We start from the raw sequence: 12,230 nt of genomic DNA, 5'->3' as shown, positions 1-12,230 counted from the left end.
ATTGTTTCACTCGTTAGGGCGTCTCTTATGTAAAAACTGTTGACAATAGTGATCATTCGTGCTTGCATCAGTGCCAATCAAAGCACTGTGATTTCAGTAAACTATATTATCAGTTGCATGTCAAAATGTCAATCACTGACTGCCAAACCGATCATTTGTAGGTGTCTCTTCGATAGAAACATGCAAAATACACCATTGACCTCTAAAATAAATGCTTGCATTTCTTGCCAGTAATGGTTTTTGCATTTCTTGCCAGTAATGGTTTGTGGTCACTTGTTTCTTTATGTATTTGTTTGTTTATCCAGATGTAAACACAAGGCTGATTTTGTGTGCTGGATCCTCAAATTTGAAATTTCCAGGTCTCAAAATCTGTGATAAACAATATCTACCGCTAAAATACTTGAACATGGTAAGTGACATCCAGTTCTTTTGAACTGACTGTGGGATATTTAAAACTTTTAGAATGGAAGTCTCACATTGCATATTTGAACATATCATCATCATTACACATTGCCATTTACTTTATTATAGGCCTGCCGCCTATAAAAAACATATGTGCAACCTTGTTGTGCAGTTTTATAATTGAGCTAAACAGGCCATTAGATGTAGATTATATATAACTATGGATACTGTTACATTAAACATAAGCATTGCATTTCCAGTGCCATTTCTTTAAATATCTCTTTGAAAACATTATGTTTTATTTTTCTCAATTTGACCAAGGCTACTGATGTGGAATTAAGAGAGTTTGCCATGCTGAGTTTGTACTTTCCTTTGTTGTCATGGTGATAGAGCAGACCGGTCTCATTCATACTTAGTTCTTGCCCGTAAGTTCTGACCGCACAAGATAGACTGAGAAAAATCACACACCATCACCAGCAGAAAATATTGAAGTCACCGTGTCCAGTGCCATCACGATAACCTTGAATCCTTGAAAGGGATGAGTCATGGTCATAAATCTCTGTGATAAGGTTTTAATGACAACAAAAAGAAGCTGCGTTTGTCCAAGATTTGGATCTAAAAATGGGTATTATGGGTGCCTGAATAATTCAGTGTTTTGTAGGCTAGATTAAGAAGATTAAGATTATTTCTCTGTCTCTTCCTTTCTATCCTCTCTAATACTTGATATTCATATTCACTATAGCTTAAAAACGTTACATATAACATATAAATACATTATTTAATTTATTTTTTTGCATGTCAGCACATGAATGACCTTCAGCACTGAAATGTGGTTGAAATAATGTCATTTGTTGTTTCAACTATGAAAAAAACATTTAATGCTAGATGGTTTTAACAAGATATGTACGTTAAACCGACGATGTCTTCAACAGCATACAAAAGAAATGACTGCCTTTTAAATTATTATTATTATGATCAGTAGGCTATTATTATTTTATTATATTTTGATCATATAAGACCTTTTCAAAACTCGAAAATTATGTGTTAAAATATAATTATTATAATTATAGGGAAGGACACTATTGCACAAATGCAGACTGTACATTAACCTGCACAGCTACTGCCAAAAAAAAGTGAATACGTGGCCATGAAACATTCATTCGAGAATTACTTTATAATTCTACCTTTATATTATCTTAAAACTTCTGCTAACAAAAACAGTTCATTTCAATGTACAAAATAATCGGCCTAGCAACTACGACCACTGCAACTATATTACAATAATATTAATAGGCTACTGAAGTCTTCTGAGGTCATGATGGTGCAAGTTGTTTTTGTATGTAACAAGACTGTCTGTTGAGTGATACAAGAAACATGAAAGTAACGCCAGTTTGGGACACTCTAAAAGGCTTAACGTTAAAAAAAAAAGCTTAACTTGGCTTAATGTACTAAGACAGTGGCGTTAACACTAACAGACCAAACTCAGTAAACACCTTATTAATAAATATATGTACAGAAAAGCAGATGAGCCCAGAATATGAACGCAACACGTTTAATGGCGCGTTTTCTCCCATAGAATACCATTATAAAGAAAACGCTTAATGTGTCTTAATGTACTTAGACAGTGATATTGACAGAATAAATTCAGTAAACACCTTATTAATAAAGCATACTATGTACAAAAAAGCAGATGAGCCCAGAATATGAATGCAATGCGTTACACGTTAAGCGTTTTCCTCCCATAGAACCAGTAAGCCTACAAAGAAAACACTTAATGTGGCTTTATCTGCTTTTCTGTATATAGTATACTTTATTAGTGTGGTGTTTGCGGAGTTTGGTCAGTTAATTTCACTGTCTTTGTACATTAAGTGTTTTCTTTAACATTTTTCTATGGGAGGAAAATGCTTCACGCGCTGTGTATTCCAGGCTCATCTACTTTTCTGTACATAGTATAGCCTACTTAATTAGTATGATGTGCACTGAGTTTGGTCTTTTAATATCTCTTTCTTAGTACATTAAGCCACGTTAAGCGTTTTTCACGTTTGAGAATGCCCCGCCAGTTTCAGTTACCCGGATGAGCGGACCCATTTTTCAACGGCTCTGGTATGGACGACGACCAATTGACCAATCAGAACCGAGTATTCCAGAGTGCCGCGTAATGAAATTAAATAATTAAGGAGATAACATTACTAAACCAGCATGATATTGTTTGTATATGCAGCACAAAGCCAGACTAATGTGAGGCTGTTAGGCCCTGCAGGAAAACACACTCGGTGCTGTGAGAGTCAGTGACGCAGAAAGTAGATGTGTGAGTAAAGTTTGTTTCGAAAGCAGACAGGTAAACTGTCCCGGTAAGAAGGCAGCGCCGCAGGCTCCTGCTGAGAAGTGTGAGATAAAAGCAGATGGCAGAAAGGGCAGGAAAAATGGAACAGGAGGGGGTTGCTGCCTTTTCACCGCAAAAATCCGGGGCCATAGCAGACGGTCAGCACGAGGTGGGTTAGAAAGACCCCATAGCAGCAGTTTGCATGGCCACGAACACTGCTTTACCATGCTAGTACACGGAGAACATCACAACAAACGCATGCAACGTTTTTCTGCTATTAAGATGTAAAGGTATGACGCACTTTTCATTTTGATCTGTTTATTGTTCAGAATGAATTGACTGATGTTCAGAAAACTACTTGTGCACTTCAGTGTGTATGACCATCATTCAAATGAACACCTCCAGAATCAGACGTGCCATGGTAGAGGTTTATCTCTAGTCATTGTCATGCTGCAGGTTATTGTGATAATGAGTTACTGATGTTATAATTGTAGATATAGCGGTATACTGATTATGATACTGAGGGTATTAAACACTTACATGAATAATTGTACAGCATTCTTTCAGCATTACCTCACTATAGTTATACTGTCTGTACTATAAATTCTTAAGGGGTGCTAAATTCATCTATTAGTCCTAATATATTCCACCTGAAAAGGGACGGCATATAGATCTAGCAATTATGAGATCATATAAAAATGTTCTGTGCAATATATCAGTTTCCGAAGCTTAAAAAAGATCTTTTTCTTGCTATACATTTTAAGCACTTAAAATTTATAGATTTGAAGGTGCTTAATACTGGAAGTTTGTTAATTATTGAAACAGCAGTTGAATCTAGATCTATATGAATATCTAGCTGATCATTTTAAAGCCAAAGAGTATATTTATGGAGTTCCTGAATCTATGTTGTATAGTCCTGGAATACATAAATAGTATTAAGCACTGTACATTTATGGATTGTTTTGTATGCTCCGTATTCACATTATTACTGTCAGTTACCCATCAAGGCTGACAAACAGTTTCGCACCACTTTGGCAGTCATATAACAGTTCTTGTAATTGGCAGATCAGTCTGCGGACTCCATTACAGATGAATGAGATGGTGATTTTTGTACTGTAAAAAAACAAAAAACATCAAGCCACAGTCATGTCTGTTTCACAGTCTTTTCTCTTCTGCCATCTCTGCCTTTTCAATTCAGATATTTCTAACTACAGTACTTGTATCCAGTCAGTGAAGTGCTTTGAAAAGCCCACCAGAATGGTGGTCTATTAAAAGGCAATCTGACTTTTTTTTTGTCCCTATTTCATAGGCTTCCAAGTCCTGGTCCTGGAAAGCCGTGATATGTCCAGGTTTTGGCTCCAGCCTGGGTTTTAACACCTGATGAATCAGGTAATCTCATCCTCTGACAGTAAGAAGTTAGGTTAAGACAGTGATAAGGGGAGGATTTAGTGCCAGGCAGGAGGAAGACCAAGAGGACAATGCAGCCATCCAGAATCAGAACTAGCAATCCTTTCCACGCTGGTCTTTTGCTGGTTTTACAGCACCGTCATCACTCCTCACACGCTGTTCTTGTCTGGGAGCTCAGCCTCGGGGGTGCGGGGGAAGTAGACGGTGGTCTTGTGCTCTTCGTAACGGTCAATGTGCTTGAGGTGGACGACCATGTGTAGGGCGTAAGCCAACACAAGTAGCAGAATCAGAGATGTGATTAGGCCCATCAAGATGGCTGGAGTGAAGAAAGTCGCACAGTCACTTGCTGAAGCAAACTTGTTGGACTGGACATTAAAGGCCTGGATCTGAAAAAGAAAAAGTTATAATATAAATGTTTTCTGTCTGAGAAAGTTATAAAAATGTATTGTGAATCTATACATGAACTAGATCTGGGTTTGTTGACTGACAGAAATGTCTTAACACCTTATTTACACTGCACACGTCTGCGGCACATTACGGCGACTGCAAGGTTTTGTTCTGTCCTCCACGTGGTGCCAACTCACACCAGGAGCATATCAGAAGAGAAGTGACTGGATGTGCGAGACCACAAGATTTGCATGTCTGATGTTGTTTTTCTTGATATTTCATGTTTTTTCTTGATTTTGGGGTTCTACAATGGTTAAGTTGGCTAAATGGTTATGTTTTTCCGGTTTAATTGTGTTTATTGCTGTGTCCTACTTTGTTGTGCTGTAACCTACAGACAAAGTTAATGCACTTAAAAGTACAGTTATGAAGGACAAGGATAAAATATTTGTGTTTTATTCTTTTAAAATACATCCTCAATTATCTTGTATCTATATTTCACACACAGTGCCTTTGAGCAGGAGGAGAACACTGGCATTTGGACGAGCCTCCGTCAAAAATAGACTAGGTGCCTATCTTTAGCGAAGCATCGAGGAGAGCCACTTCTGGGATGCTTCTGAAATGTGCCGCGATGTGGCTGGAATAAACCATAGACTGTAAAAAACACAAGCATTGACTAGATGCCCTCGATGAGCTCCGGTGGCTGTGTCAGAGCCGTAATGCGCCGCGGACGTGTGCAGTGTAAATAAGGGGTTAATAAATACAAAAATGTATTTTTAAATAAAGTTAATATGCTCAGTATTTTTGTTACATTTCATGTTTGTCGTCTTTAAATAAATGGACAACTTTGAATTTTGTAACACATCTCGCTGTTTTTTCTGCACTTTTTTGTCATAAACTAATTTTTGAGATACTGTGTCAAATTAAACAGCAATGCTATGTGAACAGCCCCTTATGCAGTCTTAAAAATAAAGGTTTTTGCAGTGATTCCCTTTATGATTCCCGAAGAACCTTTCAGTGAACAGTTCTTAAAAGAACCATTTTGTCTTAGTTAGGAACATTTAAAAAATCTAAAAACATTTTGTAGAATGTAAAGTTTCCATGGATGTTAAAGGTATGTTCACGGAACCATACAAGTCTAACATGCCATGTTATAAGAATGTACAGTTTTGTTAAACATTTTCTACAAATTAACTTAAAGTAATTTCCAAATACAATAATATCAGCAAAAACCGCAGAGACTCTCAGAAATGCGTAATATCAGTAAACTTTTAAAGCACTTTTCATGGCAGCTACCTGAAAATCCGTGAAAGTGATGTGCCAGTTTGCCGAGCTGTCAGTGTGGGAGCTGGGCACCAGTAGGGTGTCATATTTCTGTAAGCTGCTGACATGCTGGCAGTGGTAAGAATAGGTGGCGGGGGCATAGACCTCCGTGGCATTGAACGTGGCCTCATGAGTCCAGTTGTAGTGGATGTGAACACTGTCCAGAGTGAACCAGTTCTGGCTTACTGATTCGTAGAATGTGTTGGACATCTGAAGCCTTCAGAAAACAGACAAGAGGAAGTAATTAACAACTGAATGTAATTATCAGCCCGTGAGGTTTTGTGCAAGCCTCTAATGGATACGTCAAGATGAGTGTAGTTGAAGTAAAAGAGTGTTTTACCTGATGACAAGTCCCCTGATGTCTTCCAAATCGCCCAAATGCAATGATAGCCTATAAAAATGCAAGATTGTCATCAGATTGTCATATACAGATATATATATATAGGCTATATAATAACGTTCAAAAGTTTGGAGTCCGTAAGTTTTTTTTTTTATATATATATATATATATATATAATTATAAGATTTTTAAATGTATGATTTGTTCACCTAGGCTGCATTTATTTGAAAAATATTACAATTTAATGCCACACCGCGGAACTTTTGCGGGCGCTAGGGGCACTAGACCTGGAACTTTCACGTCTAGCGCCCCTAGAGGCCACAAGCGCCGCAGCACTGTCGCAAAAGTCTAGAAGACAGTATATCAGAGCCTATGGTTACGTGACGGCCGTAAAGCGATACGTTCTCCAGGTCACATGACCTGTTCAACGACGGTCCGTCTCCTCCAAACTTACATAGGCGGTATTTCAAGAGGGCAGCCCCGCTCGGAGCATTAATATTGTCAAACGCTGTATATTGGCCTGAGGAATCATTTAAAATAACTCGTATGCGTCAACTCTTTAGGTCACAAAGTCCACGGTGTGGCTTTAAAATAACTGTTTTAAATTTTTATATATTTAAAAAATGTAATGTTAACATTGAACAGAATACTGCTTAATATTTTTGTGGGAACTGGGATGCATTTCTTTCTGGATTCTTTGATAATTATTTTAAAAGAACAGCATGTATTTGAAATTTGTATAAAATTATAAATGTCTTTACTGTCACTTTTAATCAAGTTAATGCATCCTCGCTGATTAAAACTATTAATTTCTTTTAAAAAAATCTTACTGACCCCCAATTTTCATCGGTACATGTATACATACATTTAGTGGCTCCAGAGCCTCACATAAAATGTATTAAATTATCTGTAAATATTCAGTATCCACAAACATGAATTTAGTGGTAATGTGATGTCAGTGATGATGTCAGTTCACCTCACTCCAAAGTGTTGAAATACTTTTTACATTTTGAAGAATATAGCTATTATTTTATTATCTTTCTTTTAAATAAATGCCACTTGGTTTGATATTTTGTTAATTATTTTGTTAAGATTGCATTTTAATATACAATGTAAAGTCTAAAAACACCTTTTGGGGCCACTGTTTATACTACAAAATGTTACTGAATCTGTGGCAGAGAGAGTTTACGAGAATACTTACGTAGCCTTCTCCTTTGTACAAACAGAGCCTTTGGTGTCTACTTGTGCATTGGGTCCAAACACCCTCTCTGTGAGGTCCAGGAAAGTGTTGTTCCTATATCGAATAGCCAGTCTCTTAGCTTTGAAGAGGATGCATATCTTGCCGTTGTAAGCTACAGTCAGTGGGGAGTAGGGTCCCGAGCTGGTAGACTGTAGTAACTTCCGTTTGGTTCTGGGCTGGGCATGCAGATGCCACCCGTAAGGCTGTTTGAAAATGATAACAAGACAAACTAAGCGATGATGTATGAAACATGCATTATTGATGGGCTTCTCTGATCTCAAATGTTTTCTTATAAAAGGAAACGCTCAGGCTTAAGATAGCAGATAACAGATATTTCCTGGATATTTCCTAATATGTTAGTTCTAAATCCATCACTGTGTTATTGGTCTTGTAGGATGCTGGGTGATTTAAGGCAGAGATGTTGCTTATGGAAGCCAAGGTCACATTGACTATCAGGGAAAATGCAATACCTGCAGTATTCTTCTGAGTGGGTTTTCAGCTGCAGGCGAATAGCTCTCCTCGTGTGAGGCACTTGGACTCTCAACATGTTCTCCAGCTGCATCACAAAATGTTGAAATAGGACAATGGGGGAGATGGCATGGTGAGTTCTTTCAGCACAGAGAATCACCATATTTTTGAGCACATGAAGTGAATATGCAAAAAAAAAAAGTTTAATTTCTGCGGTATGAAAGTATACATTTAAAATGAGATCTAAAAGATAAAACTTATAGAACATTACAATCAGCACAGTATGTAATAGAACCACACTAGTATATTGTTTATTTCAATCCGAGATGATATTCCATTTGCATTAGCTTCTAATAAACGTTTAAATAAAAGCTAATGCTTAATCTGTCATTATACAAGAGCTAGTTCCAGTTCTCATTTGATTGGCGGTGGGGATTATTCAGTGACTATTTCTACGGGTTAAATCATGACACCAGTGGGTGGTGATATAAGTGATTCACTGAATAATTTTCCGGCAACTGATTTGCTCAAAAACAGTTTTATTCAAAAATGGTTTTCGTTAGTAAGTCATTGAATTGCTCACTCAACCAATTCGTTCAAAACACTGTTTCATTCAGGAATGAAACTCCACTGCTGTATGTTATTCGGAGACATAACTGCTTCGTTTTGAAGTATTTTCGCTAATGGAGCAAATATAGTTAACTTAAAGTCCCCCTGTGGTGAAAATCAAGATTTTAAATGTTGTTTATGTGGTGTTTTTAATATGCTTTAAGACAAACCATGTGCAAATTCATAAGTCAACACCATTGCTGAGTATTTTCTCTTTAAAACCGCAGTGATCTAAAGACTCGCTGGTGTTTCTGCTGTCACAAACTACCTTATAACCAATCACGTCAAGTGTGATCGTCAACAAGTGGGTCTCTGAGCTGGTGTGAGTGGGTGGAGGCGGGGCTAATTTACATATTCATAGAACCGCCTATACTAAATGAGGCAAGGGTGTTGTAAGCTATCAAGCTATTTTAAGGCATGAAGAAAATATTTTCAAGGAATTCTTTTTTTAAATATGTAATTTTGGTGATCAAATATGAGTTTTAAGGCATACAATTATTGACTATAGGCCAGGGGACTTTAAAATATTGTGTCTAAAATTTAAACTACGGTATATTAACTTCTTGTTTATTAAATGTAGCATAAAACTGTTTCATTTGACTTAGCAGGTTACACAATGCTCAATAATACAATGTAAATAAATAAATAGATAAACAAGTTTGACAAAAAACTCAGCAGAAAATGAGATTACTATATTTAAAAGAAGCTGAAGGCAAGCTGAAAAGCATAACCGGCATGAAAGTAATAGATACTGACCTGTTCTAATTCTCACAGCTTGATATGGTGGGACCTCCGAGCTGTAATGGAAAAACAAAGCAAAACAAAAAGTGGGTTGATCTCTTTGTGTCAGGCTGTGGCCTACTTATCAACCTCTAAGACAGATTTCCCATAGATCCACTCAGCTTGATGCACCAGTCACGCATGACCACAAGTCTGACATCTTCAGGCCAGATTAGTGTCTGAGGAGATGACAAGACATTTAGTCGAATGTCATGATTCTCACGTGCTTAGCACCTTGAGTCCATCAACAAAGTGGGGGCTAAAAATTACTTAATGGCACCTTGCGTGTACATATACGCACATGTATATTTATCTTGTGTCACCTCATCCCTCACGCTGGAACTTGCTGGATTATCCTAAGATGAACCATTTATACATCTAATCACAGAGATAATGAGCTTGGCGGACGATCTCCTAAAACCTTATTAAGAATCTGCTGCCCTATCTGGGAGAAGGTTTCCTGCTGTGTGAATGTGTTGACATCCAGGGCTGGATCTAGATTCAGGCCTGTTCACCTGCAGCAAAGTCAGCAGGGTGTGTGATTGTGAACGAGAGCATCAGATGACCCTGGCTCTCTCTCTTTAGGTCCATCTCTTACGTACTACACCACCCCACCCACCTCTACTACACTGGAATTTAGTGCTTAGAGCTTTGTGATCATGTAAGAGATTAAAAAATACAGCAAAACATCAGATGTGTGGGGAAAATAAACAGATTACTGCATGAAGCATTTAGGTTCATTCAGTTCTTAAGCGTGATATGAGCATTGAATCAACAGTGATGTGGCACATTGACTCATAAAGCCCCTATAATCCAATCAAATGCAGGTGCGAAAACCAAAAAAATGACATGAAGAGCTCTAAAAGTACAGTTGTACAGTTTTTTCTTCTCTCCGGGTAGTTCTGCTAAAAATAAGAACAATGTAAGCACAGCAAATATGGTCTACACGGCCCTGCTGAGGAGTGTGTGTGCACGAGGAGTGACTCTCGCCTTTGTTCTAATGCCAGTTTACCGAGGTCAGCAGCTGAGGACTGCGCTGCTGTCATTGGTTATGGCTGGACACAGTAGCCTAAGTGCTGAATTGAGCATTTATGTAATGAAAAGCAGCGCTCACACTATGTCTTCACCTCACTGGTGCTTTCAGAGCTCAATATCATCTTTTGCATATATAGATTATCTAATTAGCATACAGATTAGCACAGTACACTAGCACACACTAGCACAGTACTCTACAAACACAACAATGCTTTGAAATAGATTTGTCTGTTAAATGTTAATAAGATTATAGCCTTTGGTCTAATTTCACTTGCTGCCATTCTTGACTGTCTGTTTTGGTCTGCATAGGCACTGACCCTGAGAAACTTGAGGAGGGTTGTAAACCACTCAACACTTTTTACTCCTAAGACACATTTCTGGACTAACAAGATCCCTAATGTTTTAACAGCCTGCAATGCTGCTCTTATCCCTATAAATCCTATGCTTTAGATTCTATCTAGGGAGGGATGGGCAAGTTGGTAGGTTGTTTACCATAGCTGCAGTTTACAGAAATAAAGAAAGACATTCAATCTCGATCTTATAATATATTCACATTTAGTAATCTCATATTTGCATATAAAGGCATCAATAATTCTAGGAGGTAATATATATATATAAACACAAAAGAATAACCACTTCTTTAAATGTAATTTTGGCTCTTTGATCAAATTAAAAATAACAAAAACCTCAACTTGGATCTTATTCATATCAAACAATTACAATACTAAAAAAAAACCCATAAAGAAATATATCATGTGACAAATCAGGCATCATCCAGGCAAAAAGATAAACCACATTTTTACGTTTGCTGATGTTTAACTTAACAGTAGACACTTTTTGTAAATCTCATTTAAAATATACAAAAAGTCATTATTAGATTATACACACACACAAAACAGCTGTAAAATTTAAAATGTGTATTTTTTGAGAATTTTTTGGTGAAACTTTTGGGGAAATTTGAACATTTAAATTTAGATTTAAACTAATTCTATCCTGTGTTGTGAGCAATTAGATTACTCATAACTAGTATTATGTTTTTATATAATATTACCCACTCCCAAATACAATAATATCAGATAAGTCAATCATTTGTAAATAAATAAATGTAACTAAATTAACATATTTATGATATTCCAGCTTTGATATGAGTAAAGGAATTCAGCAACTGTACAATAACAATAAACTGACTGAGCATATTCAAAGATGCTCATATAGCCAGAGCCATCTGAATCTCACTTCTTTCTTTTGTTTCTTGGAGTAGCATCTGTAAACTGACTCCTACAGACACTGGATAGGGTCTGCCTGCTGTCCCATTGTCATAGCCATGTTTGAATGTCTTGTACTTACAGAGAAGAAAAACTGCAGCAAAACCACAACACACTCTGAATCTAGAGCCCACGTACGTCAAATTAATTTATGAGTTCCACGAATTTTCGTTTAGCATTTTCCTAATAAAGCGCATTTTCTTGGTGTCTCTTGCCCACTGTAAAAGACTAAGACAGTGCATCAGCTGCACAGCATCACTGCCCCATTCCCCCTCCCCACGCTAGAGCTGAAAGCGCAGCTCTTACCTCCTGTCCAGGATCGCAGGCACTTGATCGAAGGGCAAAGACAGAGAGATAAACACACACAGTAACAGGGAAAAAAACAGGAAAAGCTTGTGTTTAGCCATTGAGACAATCTGACGAGACTGCCAGAGATGAGGTCTGCTTCATAATCTGCTCTGAACGCACATCCCAAAACCTGGTCTCTCTGACGGGCGGCCCTAGCAGCCAATCAGCGGGCAGGGGGGAGATAATCGTGCGTCATTCGCCTCACAGCCTTCATTCTTGCAGCCTTTCTCTCCCCCCACACCCTCTCTCTCTCTCTCTCTCTCTCTCTCACACACACACACACACACACACACTCTTCTGCCCCTC

General features: G+C 37.7%; 1 protein-coding gene across 1 annotated transcript; it reads right to left on the bottom strand.

The window, feature by feature from the left end:
• Positions 1-3,036: 3,036 nt before the first annotated feature.
• On the bottom strand, positions 3,037-12,230 carry atp6ap1lb (ATPase H+ transporting accessory protein 1 like b). The gene is made up of 7 exons (XM_081386222.1): positions 11,883-12,230; positions 9,253-9,293; positions 7,890-7,975; positions 7,381-7,622; positions 6,180-6,230; positions 5,813-6,056; positions 3,037-4,518 (listed from the first exon to the last, which is right to left on the bottom strand). Exons 1-7 carry the CDS (start codon positions 11,981-11,983, stop codon positions 4,282-4,284), a joined length of 1,002 nt encoding a protein of 333 aa, XP_081242348.1. The 5' UTR covers positions 11,984-12,230; the 3' UTR covers positions 3,037-4,281.

This window comes from Scardinius erythrophthalmus (genome assembly GCF_964197995.2).
Source record: "Scardinius erythrophthalmus genome assembly, chromosome: 15".
NCBI classification, from domain to species: domain Eukaryota; kingdom Metazoa; phylum Chordata; class Actinopteri; order Cypriniformes; family Leuciscidae; genus Scardinius; species Scardinius erythrophthalmus.
The sequence above is the reverse complement of the archived record's forward strand: the minus strand, read 5'-3'. Positions and strand labels throughout refer to the sequence as shown.